Source organism: Aptenodytes patagonicus, chromosome 16, assembly GCF_965638725.1.
Source record: "Aptenodytes patagonicus chromosome 16, bAptPat1.pri.cur, whole genome shotgun sequence".
Classification (NCBI taxonomy): Eukaryota; Metazoa; Chordata; class Aves; order Sphenisciformes; family Spheniscidae; genus Aptenodytes; species Aptenodytes patagonicus.
The window spans coordinates 626,691-647,646 of NC_134964.1; the positions used below are offsets into that span (position 1 = coordinate 626,691).

General features: G+C 49.8%; 1 protein-coding gene across 2 annotated transcripts in view; it reads right to left on the minus strand.

Annotated features, from left to right (window-relative positions):
• Positions 1-2,011: 2,011 nt before the first annotated feature.
• Positions 2,012-20,956, minus strand: part of SLC38A12 (solute carrier family 38 member 12) — a 45,983-nt gene continuing 27,038 nt past the window's right edge. For both annotated transcript variants that reach the window (XM_076353823.1, XM_076353822.1), the window contains exons 9-10: positions 18,402-18,495; positions 2,012-5,729 (exon numbers count right to left, since the gene is read on the minus strand). In XM_076353823.1, the coding sequence (XP_076209938.1) occupies positions 4,969-5,729; positions 18,402-18,495 (855 nt within the window). In that variant the 3' untranslated portion in view covers positions 2,012-4,968. The remainder of the gene's footprint in view (positions 5,730-18,401; positions 18,496-20,956) is intronic.

Below are 20,956 nucleotides of genomic sequence, written 5' to 3' on the forward strand. Positions count from 1 at the left end.
AATGGATTTGCTTCATGTTTTATTGAAGGGCTTTGCTGCGGGAGGCTGAGGGCAGTGAGGGACAGGGGGAACGGGGGTGCTCCCAGGGGAGGTGGCCCCACGGATGGGTGTCAGCACCCAGTGTAAGGCCAGGGCTGTCCTGGGTGCCCCATGTGGGTGCCCAGCGCCCAGGTCCCCGCCATGATGGTGGCATTTGCATATCATCTTTATATGCTAATTGGGATGGAAGAGCACCAGTTTTCTCCCATTCCTGGTGCCGGGTGCTAACCTGGGCGCTGTTGTGGGAGAGGAGCCGAATGGGGCAGGGGGGGACGAGCAGCCCAGAGCGGGTGGGAGCTGCATGATGCCCCCCCCGGACCAAGGGCTGAGCTGCTCCTGCAGCATCCCCTCACCCTGGGGTGCACCAGGGACAACTCTCGCTGGGAAGCAGCAGCCTGGAAGCACCCTCTGACTGGGCTTTCCAAAGCAGGGGTTGGGTAGTCTAGTGCTTAACAGCTGCTGAGGGATGTTATTTCTTTTTGGTGAAATTGTCTAATCAATCACTTTTTAATTCAGCCAGCCCTGGCACCCGTGCCGCCCTGGGACGCCGCGGGCTGCCGTTTATGTGCTAAGAGAAATACGGCCGGCTCACTGCTAGCCACCCGCCCCCCGGACGACGGCCTCCCCCGGTGCCCACCCCCTGCCTCTGTCGGCTCCGGCATCGCCATGGCACGCATTATTTTCACTGCCCCAATCGCTCGGCATTGCGAGACCCAAACTGCTGAGGAAAGGGAAAACAAGGCAGGCCAGCACAGGTCAGCCACGGGGAAGAGGTTTCCAATGGCAAGGACGTGCTGGTGCTGCTATGGGGAGATGGTGGCTCGGGTCAGGGCAGGGGGAGCTGGTTAAATCACAAACCAGAAAAGATACGGGGCCAGGAAAAATGTTGGTGCCAGTACAGGGGCAGGAGGGTGTTGCCATGCCTATGCCTGAGGATGCTTGAGGAAGCAGCACGTGCAGCCGCCTCCCGGTTCCTGCCTCCTGCCAGGGCAAAGCCGCAGCACAAAACCTTCCCCGGGGTCCCCTCCGCGCCCCTGCCCCAGCCGGGGCACACCACCTCCCTGCCCCGCTGTGCGGCCATGCATCACCTCCCCGGGCCAGGGAGAGCCCCTGGGGGCCGCAGCACCTTGGGGAGGTCGGCAGGTGCCAGCTGGGTGCCAGCTGCTGACCCAGCGGAAAGCAGCCCTTCGCCCCGGCACAAAGCCGCCTGGGCATCTCTTTGGGCTGCCGGCAGCCCCCATGGCCGAGCCCCCGTGGCCAGGTGCCCTTCCCCAAGCTGCCGACAGCTCCTGGGGTCAGGGCCCGGCTGACCAAACCCGTGCAGGGGAAAGGCCGGTGAGCGCCTTCCCACAAACCTTTAAACAGCTAACCCCCCCCGCCCCGAGTGACACGCTGCCCCTTGGCGATGTTCGAGCCTCGTCTAAACCTGCCTCTCGGGCTCAAGGTTTGTATTTTTCCTTCCCTGGCCGTTGTTCTTCGAAGTGCTGCAAAAGACCGAATCCATCCCCGATGCCAGTTTGATCTCAGATTTACGGCCCAAGCCCCGAAATCCTCCGCTGCTTGTGAGGTCCTCTGAGAGAATCACAGCAGAAAGTGTTTATTTCCATCATAAAGCTCTGTTTTAATATTTTAACATAAATCAAGCTGCGCTTTATGGTGATAATAAATTTGTTGGCAGGAACTGCCTTTGCAGCCCGAGGCAGTGGAGCGATTCAATTTGTTTGGTTTTAAGTGTAAGGAGCCGTAATTGAGAAGGGGAAAAAGTACAGGCGTTTTAATTGAGTTTGCAGCTCCCACCCAGAGTTGCAGGAGGCTAATAGAGAAGAAGAGGTGAGGGTCTCCATTAGCCTCTCTGCTTGCCATTTCTCCTTGGCCTGCAGCCCCATCAGTCACGGCCGTCCCCCCCAGGAATAGCTGCTCAGTGCATGCACGAGAGGAGGAAGGGGGTGGAAAAAGAAGCCAGACTAAACCAGATGTATAATGTGCATTTTATTGTTTTTAATCCCATTTTTTGAAAACTAATTACAGTCAGGACAAGCATCACATGAGAATCTGTAATAATGAATTGTTAGTGTTGATAATGGCTGAATATAAATAGACTCATCCGTGATGGGCGAGAGGAGGGAGCGCCTGCCCCGTGCCGAGCCGGGGTCACCCAGCATCCCCCAGCCCGCGCTGGCTCTGCTGAGCTGTCCCCCTCCCACTTTCTCCAGTAATTTTTAAGGCATTGCTATGTCGTGTTTTATATGAAAAATGTTCTCTCTGCTGTAGAGCTTCTTTCTGTTAATCACCCCGATTCCTTGGATAGATTTGTTTTGCTGCTGTGCAAGGACAGCGGGTGTCTGGAATTCATGGTTATTTATTTAAGAAAGCACTCGTGCTCCTTGGGGACCAGAGTCCTTCTCGGTAAGGTACCACGGCAAAGGCTGGGGCCAGGACACGAGCCCTCACCGTGCCACTGCATCCAAAACCTGGATCCAAGCAGCTCTTAGAGGTAAGGCCCCTTAAAAGTCACTGCCACACACCATGCCGAGGGAAGAGAAGGCACATCTTTAAACGTAAGAGATGGCAGGAGAGAGCGTGCCAGGCTGGGCTCCCTCCCTCCTCCCACCCCAGGCAAGGCAGGTGGGAGGCTACCCTGTACAAAATAGGGGCAGGAAGGGAGGGAGACCAAGGGCAGCCCTAAGAGGGGAAGGGAGGATGAGAGGAGATAAAATAACTGAGAACAGCCCCGTTCTTTGGCTGGCAGTGAAATGTGAAGGCAAGAGATTGAAATGGGCACTTGAAGGGATGGAGGCTGAGCCAAGTGCCTTGCAAAGCACGGGCAGCCTAGGGCAGACAGTGCAGTAGGAAAGGCCTCAGCCCCCTCCATAAACCCACACCTGTGCACTTGGGCAGAGGAACAGCCCCTGCAGCCTCTCCAGCTTTCCAAAGGCTCATTTCATCAGCATTAAATGCCTCCCTCCAGCTCTGCCCAGCTCCCAGCTGCCTCGCAGGTGGCTCCCAGCTCAGCTGCCCCATGAATTTGCCCTCCAACCTACCTCTTCCTAAATGAGACACCAGCACCAGCTACCTGTAAAATAACTTGTTAATTTGGCACCGAAGATGCCACATCAGCTTCCCCAGAGCACTTGGGGACGTTTAAACTCACTAGCGAGGGCTGCCAATGCCTGTTTAGGATCAAGCTGGAGAAGAGGCAAACCGTCCCCCTGCACCCTCTCCAAGCAGCTCAGCAACGACACAGTGGCAGTGCTCAGGCTCAAGAGGTGCAGGGTTTTGCTTTAAAAGCCATGAAGTGTTTTTATACAGCTCCAGGTACTTGCATATTCCCCCAGGAGGAGCACTTCAGGTCATATGGAAACCAGAAAGTCCTACTTGAAAACAGAGCTTGATTAAAAAGAGCTGCAGTTCAAAGCTTGCTTTAGTGAGCTGTGACACTTAATACTGCAGCAAGTGCAGAGGGCAAGAGGATCTAACATAAGTGACATGCACCTGGCTTTGAACCTGCTTTAATAAGGGGGGGTTAAAATATTTCAGGTGAAAACTTTTGAAGTTCTTCCTTTTGTTAGGAAAACCCATATGACCTTTGCCCAAGGGCCTCAGAGCACAGGACCCAGCGCTGTTTGTCACCGTGCGGTATTACAGCAACCACCAGTAGCCTCAAAAAGCAGAGGCTCACCTAGAGCACTAAGGTAACAGGCAGCCCAATTCTCAGATAAGCTGAGCAGGACCAGCCCAAAGCCCACCTTAACCCTGTGCAGAAAGAGAAGAGGGGGGGATTCAAGCCCAGTTCCAGCAGGGTTTCAGTTTTTGCTCCCCCACAGCACTTGGGAGCTCTGCTCCTGCAGGCAGCCAGGGCACTCCCGCTTCTTCCTGGCACGAGCCCCTTCCCTTGAGTTAACACCCACCTTGTTTCGAGGCTAATTACCCAGCGCAGGAGGCTGGAAACGCGTCAGTGTGCACAGCCAGAGCTCTTGCAGGCCTCACGCGTGTCAGCACTGGGTAATTAGCACCTGCCCAGCCCACACGAATCCTGACCAGTGCGAGTCCGGGTCTGGCTGGTTGTACCCCGTGCAAAGGTGAGAAGGGAGAAGGGCTCTGCCAGCTGAAGCCACTGAGCTGCATGCGGGAGCCGAGGGAAGCAAGGCTGCAGTTTCCTTTCCAGGGGCGAAGAGCTGCATCCCTGCATGCCTAGGGGCATTGCTCCGTCCGTCTGGGGCTGCCACAGCACAGGAGAACAGGATGAGAAGTGTGAATGTAAACTCCTGGGCTGGAGAAATCCAGCTCCAAGAAAAAGATCCCAGATCCCAGGCAATCCATGGTGCACAAACAAGTTAATGCCTCTAGAAAAACAAAATGTAACAGAGCACAAAATTATTTTCTTCTGAACTAGGTCTATTCCCACCCTAATTTCTTCCCCCAACTGGCACAGGAGTTTGGTTTGAAGGGGTCTCAGCAGAAAGAGACAGTTCTCCCAAACTCCTGCCGGATTCTGCACAGCACATCCCTGCCTTTGGGAGAAGGGACATTTAGCCGATCAGCGTAGTGAGCAACCAAGGCTGTCTGCTCTCCTGTCTGCTGAGACCTGCAGCACACAGAGAGCCGCTGTAGGGACAGAGGAAGCGACGCTCCAACAGACCTGAAGGCAGAAATGGCTGGACACCAATTAATCGTGCAGGCTGCCAAGGGCTCAGCCCCATGGCTTTGTATAGCGGGTCTGAGAACCAGGATTGTAACAAGGCTGAGTCCACTCCATCCACACCCAAAATGGAGTGAAGAACGTCTGTGTCCAGGTCTAACTTGTGTCACCAAGCCGACGGCCTGGAAACTTCCCTTCACGCTGCCTCTCCCCCACTCCACAGTCCCAGAGGGGGAGCTGAAATGCTGAAGTCTCTGGAGCCCAGGAGGGAGCGTGCCGCTACCCCCACATCAGAGTTTTGACTCGCTCAGGACAATGTTTGCAGTCACAAACACAAAGCAAGAAAAGCCCCATATGAGCACGAACACAATCCAGAAGGTGTGCCGGAAAGGGGAGAGGTGCTTGTTGACCGTCCCGCTGCCGAAGACCAGCTGAGTGTCCTTCCGACTGCAGTACGCCAGGAAAGCCGGAATGAGATACTGGATCCCGTTCCCAGCATAGGCTCCCGTGATCCCCACCAAGGATTCCAGATCGTGGGTGCAGAAAGCCACCAGCACTGGGGGAATCAGCGTGATGGCAGGAAAGACAATCCTATCCACCACCCACGGGTAGGTCCCCCCTTCTCTGTGGAAAAGGGTCTTCCAGTTGTTGCGCAGGGTCACTGCGATGATGGGGAAGTTGGTGCTGATGGTGAAGACGGGGAAGAGGCCCAGGAAGTAACGAATGAAGGCAACGTTGATGATCTTGCAGTTGGTGAAGTTGAGCGTGTACATGTCCATGAGGGTGTCATTGCGGAAGCAGTAAATGGCAGTGAAGGACAGGAGGCTATAGAAAGCCAGGATCAGGATGTAATCGAGCAGCACGAGCTTGTTGACATGCTTCTTCTTGGAGATGGGTGTGATGAGGGATGGCAGGGAGTGCTGGCACATAAAGGAGTAGACACACACCCCAAAGAGATTGCGGATGCCCGACAGCTGGGCCATGGACGGGTGACCTTCAGCTTGGCCTTTGCTGATGCGGATGAGGGCCAGAATAATCATGAGGATGAAAGCTGGAGAGAGAGAAGGTTTCAGGTCAAGCCCAGATCTGCACTCCCCACAACCCTCCTCCCATCAGCACTGGCAATCTTGGCACCAGCTCTCTCTCCTGCTCCTTATCTCTGGAGAAGGTGGTACCTCAAAGGCAAGGTGCACAGGAATTAATCACAACTTGCTTTCAGCGCTAGCCAGCGGATAAGGGAATAGGCTCGGGACTGTCTTTGGCAGGCATCTCCTTCCAGCCTCCTTCCCGCAGGGACTCACCCTCCCACCCCCGACAGCAAACGGTTGCTCCGGGCCCTTCAGAAGTGTAACACTAACACGGCTGGCTGAGCCCATTGCCCTCAAGGGTCTCAGTCCATGGATGCTTCTGCCACACACCTTGGGCTAAATATCACCATTTAGAAATGGCTTAGAGATCTTTGAGCTTTGACCTCTAAAGGAAGAAAAGATTAAACCTGGCTGCAGTCAACCCCAGTAATATTCCCACACATTTGCAACTGGACTAATGTTTCCAAGACCTCACCTACGTGCACAGGCAGATGCATGGGAGCAGCAGCTACTACCGAGCTTTCCTGTCCCTGTGATCTGTCAAGCACGATAGAGCAAGAACTAGCCAGCCATTTCGCGGGCAGGAGGAACAGCCTGTCTGTGGTTAATCCCAGGGTGGAGAAGCCAGTCTGGAAGGGACTAAAGCAGCACTGGAAGGCTGCTATTAAAATTCATCACTTCTAGGCACAAAGTCTGCTCGTCTACCCTTCACTTATGTCAGGGAAAAGCCTAACAACATTTTACAAAGCTTATCACAAAAAGCAATGTGCTATGGACAAAAATGAATTGAGGAGATTGGGCTAATGCCCTAATTTACTCCGCTGGTGGAAATCTGAGCCAGAAGCAGTTACTGCTAGACTGTTATTCCTAACATGGCACATAAAACCAGCAGAAAACTAATTCCGGTGTCACAGAAATCACATCAACCTGGGAAAGATGATCATCAGCTGCTGGAGTTAACAAGGAACAGAGGAAAAAAAACCTGCCTGGCAGGGCAGCAAGCAGTAAGATTTACAGTCTGGTGCTGGCAATGGATGGGCCACTGTGGCTTGCACAGAGCAGTCTCCTGCACTGGTCTGAGGCATCGGAGCAGAGCCGTGAATTATCAGGTAATGAAAAAAATAACAAAGTGCTGACACTACTACTATGGACAATTTTGAGTGTCATAAATATAAATACAGGAGGAATTAAACAGAGCAGCGCACAGTCCTGCAGCCAAGCCCATAGGAGGCTGGCCAGCGGCAGCGTGAGCCGGGCAGGCTCGGGGGGGGGGTGGGGGGTGACAAGGACACTGGCTCGCTCTGTGCCCAGTACTGCTCTGCCTGACACAGGCGGCTGGAGATGGGAAACCCTGGCAGGGACAGGACTAGAAGGCATAGTTACAGACCAGTTAGTGAACACTGCCTCTTTTGTCCCCAGCCAGACTGGATTAACCTCAACTGAACATTGCCTCCCGCGCACCCCCAGCACTCTCTGAAACCCCGTTTCTCCTCTCACAGCAATCCTCCTTTTCTTCCCGTGGCAGACACCAGCTTCGTGCTGAGCCCTTTCCAAGCCACGCACGGCATTTCATCTCGTGCTGCCTCAGGAAACCTCTTGCTTCCAGCTGTTTCCCAGTGACAGGGCAAGTTAACAGCTCTCCACGAACACTGTACTGATGACAGCAGTTCCATTCCTTCATGGCACCACAAGGGCCAGGCCACTTTGGGAGTGCTGGGCTCCATTTACTTCCCCAAGAGCAGTCAGAGGGCTATGGAAAGCAACAGCTCATTGCTCTGGGCACATGCAGTTCCCCTCGCCTTCACTCCAGCCAGCAAGTGAGGGGCACTGTGAACACAGGTACGGTTGTTGTGTCCCCCCCATGGCTCCCAAGAGGGGAGATGCTTGCCAGCCATATCTGCTAGAGCAAGACAGCCTGGGAGAGGTGTTCCAGGTGACGTGACGTGACATTGGCTGCACTCCCCAGGCTTGCACAGGCTACAAGGAAGATGAGAAGGTGTCCAGAGCGACAAGACAAACCAGGTTAGGCAGCTCTAGAAATATGCTGAGACCACCCCTTTCACTTGGGAGAGGTGGTTGGCCTCTGTGGCCCAATTCTGAGCAGTTCCTGTATCTGGTCTAGGTGTAACTGCAGAAGTCTCGCACCTCTTCCCCTGCACGAGACAGTAAATCTCTACCTGCTCTGCTCAGCAGAGCGAAGAGTGAACTATTTCCACCCCCCAACTCACCCTTGCCATTGGCTCAAAACTCCGCTTTCTGCACCAGTGCTAACAGGACCAGTTCAGGGGAACCCCCAGGCTTGCACCCCATCCTCAGAGCATCTCTTCAGTTACAGACCCACAGGCTCTCCTCTGCCCCAGGACATGTTTTTCTGGTAGGGAGCACTGAAGGATCAGGTTTCCAGTGGATTCCCTAAATGATGGATAGAAGTCTATTGTTTGAGAAGCTAGAATTCATAACACCTTTGTTTTTCCTTAAATACTTCTTTCAGAAATTAAACCTATTAAAAGTTAAAGTTACAAGGAGTAATAATCCAATACTAAGATCTAAACTAGTACTGTTTCCAACAAGGCAAGCTGTGCTCCCCCTGCCCTAGCATTGGTGCTCTGCAGATGCATGATCCTTGAGAGAGGTGGTGCTGGGTAACTGGAAGCCTCCCCTGCACAATTCCAGCCCCAGAGAAGACAACAGCAGCCCTGCCCCAACGGTTGTGTTTTCTCTCACTCGCTGCAGCAGAAGAGGCTCTCACTCCTGGAACCAGAGAGCTAAAACATTTGCATGCTTGATTTATCTGCCTGTCCGTGGGAGGAGGCAAGCCCAAAAATGAAACTCTGAAACCTAGTTATGCTGGATGATAAATCAAGATGAAAAGAAGATGACAGACTGACTGACAGGCAGCTTTGAGCAGACAAGAGGCAGCTCGGGATCCTGCAGGTACACACGAAGCTCCTGTTCGCATCCTCCTCTACCTGGGACAGCAGGCTGAAAGCAGAGTCCCACCACACTATTTCAAGTCACCTACAGTTGCCACATCAACTGTCCAACAGTGTTCCTTCACCACGAGGACCCTGGCAAAGTCAGACCTGGGTTCATAAAAAAAAGCCTTGGTCTGTTCCTCTACAAGCAGGACAGAGGATATAAAGCAACATGGCTCCAGGGATGAAACGCCTTCAGACACCATGACCAACAGCACCCAGAGCCACAAAGCGAGGTGGACAGCGATGCTACCATGGAGTGTTAGTAGGTTACATGAAAACTTTGTTTTAAACCTTGTTTTATAAGTGCTTAAAAAGCAATCGAGGGTTTTGCTTGTCCTGATTTTTCAACAGTGTCAGACCCACTCCAAACGCACACACCACAGAGAGGCTTTGCAGGCAACAAGGCATGGAGGACACTTCTACTTGGCTCATCTTCATCTCCTAGATATTAGAGCATCCTTTTTACTGAATGATGTAAGTGAAGCTGGGGGTGGGGGGTGTATGCCAAAAAGAAAGAGCTGTGATGAATCTCATCACCGCTGCCCAGTTGCCTTCCCTGCAGACCCCTCATCCCACTCTTTGAGGAGCAAACACTGGCCCTTCTCAGACAAAGCAGACCTTGCAGACAGCTACTGCTGCCTGTCCTGCTCGACTCAGGAGATGTTGATTCAGAGACAGGGCAGCTCTGCTATGGTTCTTGCAGGTGGAAGAAAGATGAATATGAATTAGCACAGATCCAGCTAAGATCACTTCAGGAAAATATGGGAGTCTGGGGATATTGAAAAATACATTTTTGTGAGCTTTGATAGAAGCATAACAGAGCTGCAGAGAAGCAGTGAAGGTAATTTAGCCATTCTAAGTTTAAGGATTGTTTTGCAGAGTCAGAGCAAACACCTTTGTAAATGAAAAATGCTGTCTTGTACATGAGCTTCATTTCTCTGCAGAAAGGCTGTTGCAGGAAAAACAAAAAAAGTCCAAGGCTGAAACACTTTTTCCCCCATCATGATAGGTTCCTGGAAGAAGAACTGATGCTCAGAATGAGTTTCTGGCTTAACCCTGCCTTGCATCCCTGGCAAGACACTATGCTTTTGAGATGTTTCACCTGGTGCCCCACATCTGTCTCTCTATTGGCATGTGGAAAATAATGGAGAAGATCCTGAACTGAGCCACACTGGGCAACAGGGAGGAGAGAGATGCTCTGTCATGTAATTCAGAAAGAGGTGGCTTGGCGAGGGGGAAGCGAGCTCAGAAGTGAGGGTTTGCAGAACCGTGACGTTGGATGACCTCTGTGATCCCAGGAAGGAGGGCCAGAGACAGATATTGCCTTCCAGGTTCAATGGTGAACTTTGACCTTCAAAGCATTGGTCCCAGTTAAAACAAGGATGGTTTTACTAGCTCTAGAAAGCACAGGGGCAGACAGCGACAAACCAGGGATAAGTAAAAGATTTACTAGCTCTAGAAAGCACAGGGGCAGACAGCGACAAACCAGGGTTAAGTAAAAGATTCACTGGGGAAAAAGCCCCATAAAACAGAACAAAGGTTACATGACAACCACCTGTATGTTAAGAGTCAGAAAGGTAAAGACAGAGGAAGAACGATCTTGCACACCCCTTCACCACAGCGCGAGCCACACCTTCTCCAACTCTGTCCCTACTCTCATTCCTCCTTCCATGAGGAAAACCTGGCAAGAACATCACCGTACCTGCCTGCCATCCCTTCCAGGGATCCGGAGAAGCAGTGGCGTGCAGCCACACCACCGTCAGCGGAGCAGCCCGTGCCTGGCTGCTCCCCTACCCCCACCCATTTGTTGAAGCAGGCGCTGCGTTGCGCTGCTGACACGTTTGTGGCAGGGCCATCCGTCACCGCCGGCTGACGATGTGACAGAGCTTTCTTGTCGAAGCGGAGAATCAATATGCCAGGAAATAATGATAATGAATCACCCTTTCACAATGCATGCCACTTGCTTCCCTTTTCATACATTAGGTGGCATGATGGATTCCAAGGGGAGGACGTTTTCATGAGCTTCCTGAGCTTATTCTCTTTGGAAGGAGGAAGATCTCTCCCCACCTTAACCTTGGTTGTGATCCTCCATCAAGCCAAAACACAGCAGCCCACTCAAACAGAGGAACAGATCTCATTCAGTTTAACGTTAGGCAGCTTTCAGGAGAGAGGGCATAAAAGCAAGAGCATCTCCTCTGTACATACTGAACAGTACAGCATCATGTTAAGACAGTCCTACCTTCTGCATCCCTAGCCAACACTTGTGTTGTTTACTTCACTACTGATGTCTTTCTAGGATGCTGGTGCCCCCCCTCAGAGCCAGCTGCCTTCCATCAGTGTTTTGGGCAAGTTTAAGAGCCCACTGCAACTCTGGAACTGCCAGGCATTACAGATGCTGCAGCACTTGAAGTATTAAAGCACGGCTGGAGTTCACCATGCTGGCAGAACAAAGTATCTGAAATTAAGACATTGATTCTTAAATTTAAAACTCATTTATCCAGTTTCTCCTGCAGAAGCTATATCCTGTCACTTGTGCATGACCTCCAGCTCCCTGTAAACTCCAGAGCAGCAACTGATAAATTTCTCCAACCTTCAGAGGAGGTTTCTATATGAAATGACAGTAAAGAGGTAACATGAAAACCAGGTTTGCTCCATCAGATGTGGGAGCTGGAGTAGTTAAGGATCAGATTTGGCAATGACAGAGCCTAAAACACTGTCTCTAGGAAGATGAAGAATTTATGAGTGCAGAAGCTGTGGGGAAGCAAGATGGATATGTTCATATGGATATGAATTCTCTCTCCAGCAATTCTCTGGAGAGAGATGTCAGAAGGAGGAGAGGAGGGAAATTACTTCCCAGGAGAAAGGTATGAGAAAAAAATTGTGGAACATCAGTGTGGCTCCTTCCTCTAATGGAGAGCAGGGACTTACAGGGACAGTGTTACCCTCCCTGCCTCAAAGCCTAAGGCAGGGTCTACATGGCAGGGGACTGTTGCTCTTACAGCAGGGGAAGCGTAGCCACACGTTGGGCACGTTAGGATCACAGAAGTGTAATGCAGCTTACCAGGAAGGCAAGAAAAAGCCTCTTGGGCACCTCCACTCCCCTGCCATCTCACCCACTCTGCCAGGTTTGGCTAGCTCCTGCTGCAACTGTCTCAGACACTACTGCTGCCCTGGCCTCGGGCCAGGCAGAGCCCGTTTCATTCACAAAGGGAAGCTTTATTAAAAAGTACCACCAGAACTTTTTGGTTGTCAAAAGCAGTTCAGCAGGGCTTCTCTGCTGTAAAGGCATAATTTCCCTGCTTTTTTTCCTCATCTTGGGCAGGGTTTGCTACACGATAACCAAGATTTACAAGCAGCCTCCCCTACCGTGGTAACAACAATTGCTGTGAAACCGGTGGAGCTGCCCCCTCTCAGCCCACATCAGCTGGTGTCCACAGACATCTGCACACCAGTAATGGTTCACAGGGAGAAAAATGGCTCTGCACTCTGGTGTTTATCAGGGATGCTTTATCTCAACATATGGGAAGGAAAGAGCAGCCAGCGAGGCTTGTTTGCTTCTGGTGGAAAATTACCCACATAGTTTATTGTCCTCTCTTCTCTGGTCACCTTTGGCAGAAGCACCATAAAGCCTCTGCAACCGGGACTCGGCTCTGAGCTCTGCTGCTGACTTGGTCTATTAGCTTTGACAGTCACTCCTCTCTCCATGTGAGAATTCACTCTTCTGTGAGAAGGGGAATAACACACACTTTGGTGTCACCATGAGCCTGAGCTAGGGCTGTGCATGCTTTGGAAAGCACTGGGTGCAGAGCACCCATGTCCCACGAAATCCAGGTGCTCTGCAGCCTTAGCCACACCTTCCCCATCCTGCTTTGGGCCCCACCCAGCAAAGTTTTTATCATCTTGTTCCAACAACACACACTCTGAACAGAGAGCAGCTTTGCATGCCACATACTCACTCTGAAAGCCTGTGTGGGCACCATCATCTGGACCCTTTTGCAGGTCTGAATGTGTCCTTACATTTTCAGCTCCCCTTCTCCAACTCTCAGATCCATCAGTTTGTCTCCTGCTGCCTGGATAGAGTGCTCTTTTCAGGAACGTCAACTCCTCAGGCAGGATCTCAGAGGTCCCATCCAGCACCTCACGTCACTCTCCATCTGCATCTGAAGCTAACAAGGCTCTTTCACTCACACAGGCGCTGCTTCACCCCACTGCCTCCCACAAACAGCACTGAAATGAGCTTCTCCGCTGAGAAGTCTGAAAGTAGGCATGACGGAAGCACAGCCTTTTAACTACCTCTTCATAAATATATTCACTTCTCTTAGTGAATTATTTACCCTGGGCTCCGGCAGCAGCTTTCTCTGCTCCAAAAGGGATGCAAGAACGTGAAGTAACTTTATTGAAGAAGCCCATCAAGAATGAACATGCAACAGTGTCCTGATTTACAGTCCAATTCCCTCTTCCTTGCCGTTCCCGTATGCCCTGCTCTGTGAAAGGAAAGGGGCAGAGATTGAACTGGTCCCTCCTTAAGCTGTTTGCAGAAAGCTCCATTTTTGATGCAGAAAAGAGGCCACCTTGAGGACTGTGGACACTGGCAGAATAACCTCTCTGCAGGAGACTGGAAACACAGGACTTCAGATAACTGTCACCCCCTCCTATATCAGCCTCCGCTATAATTCTCAGTTTCTGCAGCTGAAAGGACGTAGCAGAGTGACTCCGGGTTTCTGCACTGAATCAACTCCAGCATGGCTGGTTAAGCCTGCTAAGGATGGCAGCGACAGTTACTACAGCAGCTGAAACCTGATCACAAAGTGAGATGGTCCGAGACCAGTTCTCTGCAGAGAAGTGCTGAGGAGTCCTGTAAAGAGCAGGATTCTGGTGGAAGAAGCAGAAGTATCAGAGAAGTGAACAGATAAGGAAAGTCAGCCTCACCAGCGTGCTTTGGAGAGCCCTTTCATAGTTTCTTGCCTAGAAGCCTTCCACCAAGTACCCTGGAAGGGGTCAGGATCCGGGGACAGGACAGGAGGGAATGGGGGAGAGAAGAGGGGAAAAAAAAAAAAAAAAAAAGAAAAAAGAGCTTAACACATTTCCTGGCTATTCTTGTCCTTCCCCCCCTCATCTTACTGGCCAGGGGAAAGAGCTAGGGGAGAGACACTGTTTCGGGGCATATAATTGCAAGGTCATAGTTTGGGCAGGGTTGGGAGTGATCTGTCTCAAGGGCTGCAGTTACTTGGATGGATGTGGTATGATCTGACTGTGCTACAGGGAGAGAGAACTGAGCCTGCAGCAACCAAACCTAGAAGTTTATTCCTCTGTAAAATGTCTCTTTATTAAAATACAATACTTTCATAATAACTACAATACAGCATCAAGAGCAGCACATAGAGCAAGTGTTCCACGTGGGAGCTGTCTGGGAACATTTGCCAGAGACTCTTCAATAGCAGTAGCGATAATCATGCTATCAACGTCTTTAAAGCCAACAGTCCTCACCTATAGAGCTGGGCATCTCAGGCTGTAACAGGCTGCAATTAACTGGGTTAGCTGCTTAATACACAATAGCCCGATGTTTGCTGCTGAGCTCCAACAAGCCCTTTCCTTTTGTTATCTTTCCTAATCCGTACCCTTTCCCATGATGCTGCTAGACAGTTATTATCCAATATTATCCAATAATAAAGAAGTAGGGCTGTGCCCCAGTGAGCTGTGTCCCCTCTGCTTTGAGAGGTGCATCAGACTTGCCTGGCTCAGTCCCTTTTGCTGTGCCGTGCCCTCCAGCAGCTCACCCCTAACACCACCCACTTGATGAGGACTGAAGAAAGGAGGGGGGGAAAAAAAACGAGCTAGATGATTCAAGTCTCTTTAGGGAGCAATCCATCACCACCACAGATTTAAACCCTCCAGGAAAAAAGAGCCTGAAGTCCAAACAGCAGAATTGAAAATACCAACAGCTCTAATTTATTGATGTGTTAGTTGGTTTAGTCTTCTGCAGGAGACTCCCTGTTCCAAGAACCTTGTAAGAGACCTGGAAGCAGGCTCCAAAACTGGTAAAGGACTTGGGCTAGTAACAGCTCCACACTTGCAAGGCTGAGGTGGAAGGGAGCTGAAAGGAAGGAAGGAGTTACAGTTTGGGGAAGGAACCCTTCCTACCCCAAGGGGACGATTCGTACTTACCTGGTCAACCAGGCTGGGCCCTGTCTCTGCTCTTAGTATCCTTGCTCAAGAGCTGGGTGAGCCAGCAAGGTTTTATCCCTAACTCAAATCAAGGCTTCACCTTAAACACCATTACCAGGATTTAGAACAAGTGATTTTTCCCAACTAGCCCTTTCTCCAGGGAAGCACAGATGACAGTCTCCCTGTCGCACCCCTTAGGGTGCCTGTGTTCAGTCTCCCAGGGCAGTTTGGGCACGAGTAGCAGAGGGCTGACAAAGCGGCCTGAGGAGCTTTTACAGTTGGGAAAGGGATGAGAGCTTGTGTAGGCAAACCCTTACACACCCGCCAGCTCCCTGAGAACAGAGATCTCTAAGCACAGATAAGGCCAGCAGTTCAAGCACTGACTGCTGCACTGAATTTAACCGCTGGCACTCACCCACACGAGGTGGCAGTCAGTTTTGCAGCCAAGTATGTAAGCTGTTACTCTTCAGAAGACTGCCAACAGCTCGACGGCTCTGGAAGCCCTCTCTCTGCCATCAGCCACACTCCACCTGGAGACACAGATCCACCCTCTGTGCTCCTATCAGTCCTGACAGGGAAACGCCTCGCCACGCCAGCCTTGTTTCCAGATGAGCTCTCCATGTTCGGCAGGCCCAAACAATGAGAGCCCATCTGTCTGGGCTCTCTAGCAGTACAGCACTTGGGCTTGCAAGCTCCTCCTTCAACTTTCTCCTTTTAGAGACTTCAGAGGTGCCTGTCCTGGCTAGTCCCTTACCCTGGGAGGAAAAACACAGCCAGATGAATGGCTCACCCCTGCCACATCTCCATGTTCTTTGAACTGGCCCATTTTCAATTTCCAGTTCAGGTCCCAGTGTTTAAAACTGCATTTTTCAGAGACAGAATGAAATTTTTCTTGTCCATGAGACTGCTGTAGGCTTTGTTAGCTGATGTGCTGCTTGCAATGAGCACAAGGCTCTGGAAAGAGGCTGGTGACATTTGATTATCACTTAGAACAGGAGAAAGAGGGAAAGCAACTTTCAAAGGCAAGGCTGACACTGTTACAAACACCAGCCGAAATGACCTTCACACATAGCTAGCTCTCCCTGCTGCTGAGAACCATCCTCTCAGCCACTGTCATCCGAATTGCCAGTACACCTGGGGCAGTGCAGCCTTACATCAGCCACTGCTGCTCCAAAATCCAGGGGCTTTTCACCAGGCTGGGGAAAAGGCTGTACGGTGGGTCCTGCAGTACACGCATTGCAAATCAAATAGGCTTGATTTTTTTCAAATCACAATGCAGAGCATGGGTCAGTTTCCCATCCACACCAGGCCAGCAGGCACAGGTAAGCTGAATAAGCCACTATCCGTGTGGGAAGTTTTTACCCAGCAAAACAAAGAGGTAGGCTGGCAGCTCCAGTGTTCAGCTCTGCTGCTTAGAGTGCTTGGCAGAAGGGGAACCACCTTCAGCACCACGCGGCTAAAACCAACTAAAGGAAGACGAAGAAAAGTCACAGATTATAGCAGGACAGGAGTCCACATCTGTCCATTGGCTTTCAGGCAGGACAAGTTCAGGAGACCACAAGACACCAACCAAGACCATTCTTTAGGATCTAAGCTCCCTAAGCACCAACAAAAGACCAACCCATGTTTAACTCACAGCCCTGCTTTTGGAGGAGGGGACAGCGATGATGTGAGGACATGGGAGAAGCCAGCTTGATAAATCTAAACAGTACGGGATCCATCCTTATCCTGGAATCTGCAGCAAGAGCTTCTCTCTGTTCCCTACATCCCATGGCTGTTTGATATATCGTCTTTCCTAATAGATCTATCCCTCATTGTACACATACGGAATCCGTTGCTCTAAGTAGCCACTGAGGTGCTGTCAGGGTCATTAAATATCATTATCTAGGGCAGCTGTTCCCCAGCGTGCTGACACAGGAATCAATCAGGCTAAAGCATGAGTTTCCCCTACACTTCTCCAAGCACTGCCTTTGTCCCTCTCCATCAAGTGATGAAAAAGAGAAGCAGTTCTGCCTTTATGCCAAGGTTTAGCAATCCTCATACTGGAAGGAGCCGGCTAAAGGGAAACCAATGGCAGATCAGGCAGGTGTCAGGTTGTCACAAAGACAGGATGAGGTCTGACTGATGTCTTTACCAGGAAAGAGGAGGCAGGGTGATTGGAAACAGGCCAGTGAGCTGAGCAGAAATTACTCTTTAAAAAAAAAAGAACAAACCAACCCAAAAAAACCAACTTCCTTTAATACCCCTTAATGAGATAACCTCTTTCTCTGAAGAACATGGGAGCTTTCAAACCTTTCATGTGCTCAGACAGCAAAAGGGAAAAACAGACATTCAGGATTTTCACATCATCCGAGGTCAAGATTTGTTAACTCAAGCTGTTCAGCATCTGAGACTTGAGGGCTTAAAATCCAACTTCATTTTCCTGGGTGACAACTGCTTAACCTCATCTCAGATGTTCTCTAGAACAGAGGATCTCTATTCCTCCGCAGTGGCTGCCAGCCACTTCCGAACAGGATCACAGGCCTTTGAACTCACAGAAAAGGGACGATAGCCAACCGAAGTAAGGTCAAGCATGTGTGTGCAGTGGGAAATAGTCTGAGAATCAGCTTTTCTTCCTATTCCAGGTCAGTGATAGGTATAAACAGAGCTAATTCTGTGCTTGAATGATCTGGACCCATGAGCCAGGAGACTGTTAGCCTGCAGAAATGCTGCTGGTGCTCTAAGACCCTCTCTGTTAGCCCTGAATATCAGTTACTCTGTCTAGGTTACATAAAACAAGACAAACCTCAACATAGGTCTCCATAACACCCCCCCCAGCCTTTAAGGGCATGTACACATACAAGCCAGATGTGAGGCAGCTGCATCTTTGGATGACAAAGACACTAAAAAAAAATAGTGATGTCTTATTTCCCGTAAGGGAATTATCTGTCTTCCCAGAAGTTCTTGGCAGTAAGATTTTGGAGAGAACTCACGACAGCGGGGCTTCCCAAGGACAACACACATTGGTTTAGGGGTTTTCAATGCAGCACATCCTATGCTAAAGCAAGACCCAGGAGAAAAAAAATGCAAACAGATGATAAAACTAAGGGCGTAAAGTCTGACAGAAGTGCCTTTTGTTCTCAGATCAAAACAAAGATTGTTCAAAGTCTGTTGTACACATGCTGAGAGAATGAGAAACTTACTGCTGAACAGCAACTGGTGGGTATCATAGTTAGCCCCCACACAGCAGACTCTTCCAAATCCCTTCTGCCTCTCACACAAACCAGGTTAAAACTTCATCTACCAGCTCATGTCTGATTGAGAACAATCTGTTTTGTTTTAATTAGAAATTTCATCCTAGAACAAAAATCCTTTTCCTCAGAGATTTCAGGCCTGGACAATCCTCCTCAAAGAGGTTGTTTTGACAAGCACTTGCTTCTGAACAAGAATATCTTGCAAAAAAAAAAAAAAGCATCAGTAGCATGACTCAGGTTCCATCTGGCCAAGACTCACCTATCCATCTCATGAGGGATGTCATGATTTGAAGATACTTGGTCTTCTGCACATTGAAGAAGGTGAAAGGACCCAGGAGGAGAGTGAATGCTGCCTGGAAGGACAACAAAAACACCCATTAGGTTAGAAACCAGAAATTCTGCTAGTATGACAAATTTATCAGTAAACCAAAGCTCGCCTTTAAAGTTCACCTCCAGACACGTCTGTTTGTCATGGAGCTTTCTTTGTTGCTTAATTTTACAGCTAGGTTGGCTGAGACACAGAGGGTCAAGCAAGCTGCTTTGTATCAGAGAACATGCCTCGGGCAGAAGTAGAGCACAGGATCCTCTTGGCTCTTAGCCACTTGCTATCACGGCTACAGCATGCCTTTACTGACACATTTCAGTAAAAGCTCTCAGTGCAGCCTTATGGAACATTAAATATTAAACTGTGGCCTCTTTGTCCGGGTACATGCTCAGTTTAGGTCTGGATAGCAATAGTCATGACCAGTCTGCTCTCATTAACATTGATGGGTTAGCTTTGGGGTGTCCCCTCCTGCTCCAGCAATGGAGCCAGGACTGCCCGGAACATTTTTTTCCCATGCTTTAAGCTGCTTGTTTTACAGTGGGAAGCTTATAGGGTAACAGTTAAGCTGTTGACTTGGAAGCTGAAAACCTGTACAAAGTGAGGGGAAAAAAAAATAAAGCAAAGAGATACTCGTAAGAATGAGCTTCATTCAGTGTGGAAATTAAAGACACTGTCAATGAGGAGAGACTTTTCTTCACTGCCCTCTTAGTTGTATATTGAGAGACACTGAGCGGCACTCAGAGCCCTGCCTAGTCCAGAGAAAAGGAAAGGCTTTACTGCAGGAAGACGACAGACCTTGACCGAGGTCTGAACATGAACTGAGAGAAGCTACTTGTGACGGGGAGACAAAATGGGTGTTACAGAAGACAGCCCTGCCCATGACCCATGGGATGGCACGGGCTAGCGACATACCCACAGGTCCAAAAGCTGTAAGCAAGCAGTATCTAGAAAGCCACAGCATACACGGTGCAGATTTGTTGAGCATCCCAAAGGGATTTTTAAAGACAAATACTCAACATTAATATTTACACATTGCTCTTTTCCATGACTTCTTAAAGCAGTTCTCAAAAAAGGTGTCACCAGAAGGGAAGAACTGGGACTCAAAAGGGCAGGCTGCAGAGCCTTGAGGTCTCTGTCGACCCCAACAGAGTCAGTGACAGAAATTAATCTGAGCTATTTTAAGATCAGTACAACCTCAAGAAACCTCTGAGATGGTTTCAGAATATCTGCAAGGCAAATTGGAAATGCCTCGCATCACAAGTATTCTCAGACAACCAAAGTAAACCCAGAAGGGGACCAGAGGAGAGAACCCTTGGTTTCACACATCGCTCGATCAAGAGGTATTCTGACCTGAGGCCATCATTTACACCAAGTCTTGTTTTTTCCTGCTTAAAAAAAAAAAGAAAAAAGAAAAGGGGGACAAAGCATGCACGGAATTCAGATTTGTGAAGCAATTGAGGATCCTTGGAGGAAATGCTGAAATCACACAGAATACAACACCACAGGCATAACTGGCAAGACTAAGAGCAAAACCAGCCTTAGTTAAGACACTTTCAGTTTTAACACTGAAGCAAACCAGCCAGTTACAAGTCTTTTTAAATCTTCTCCCTCTTGTTCCTTTCTTGTTCCTTTTCAAGCTTAACTCCACTCTTCTTCCACTCGCTACAGACTGCCACTCCATCCTAGGATAGTGCACAAACCCCAAAGGGCTAAATAAACTTTAGACTAAAAAGATGTAGGTCAAGGACCCAGACCGAACCAAGTAGACACTGACTCTCTTACTGGAAATTATACTCAAGTTTGTGACTAACATCTTTCAACCTCCCCTCCCAACACACACACTGCTCAACACAGCCTCCCTTCAAATCTTGTTAATAGCTCATGTGCCAGAAAGAGCTGAAACAAAGAGAGAGGGACAAAGGATGGTGGTAAATAAGGAACAGGTGTCTTCTGCAAATTAGAATGCACCAGAACCAATTGGCAAAACAGCATCTCAAACCACAGCAAGGATTGACACAAGATCACTGAGCACCAAAGCAGCTGGGTCTGAAACCTAGATTTGTCTTAAGCACCGAGGAAAGAGCTGTGTTAAGGTGGATTTGGAGCTCAGTTGCTGAAAAGCATCAAAAGCATCATTAGGTGCTGGAAGAACCTGGGTCTCCTATGTGCTCCCCCACAACTGCTAATGAAGCATAAGGAATTCCTCTGGATGTTGCACTCCACTTTCTGCAGTTATTCTCCGGTGCTTGAGGCATTTTAAACAACTAAATCCATTGAGCAACTCTTTCAACTCTCCCCCTCCTCTATGGCCTTTAGTGCTCAACTCACGGGGAAGAGATACAAGTCATTGTGCCTGAATGGTCGGATTCCCCTCCCATCCTTTAAGATGATCAGTGTCTTCTGTTCTTAACAAGATCCTGGAGCTGATCCAAAGGAACCAAGTGAGAGATTAATTCAAATGCAATAGAAATCTATTACCTTTTCCACTT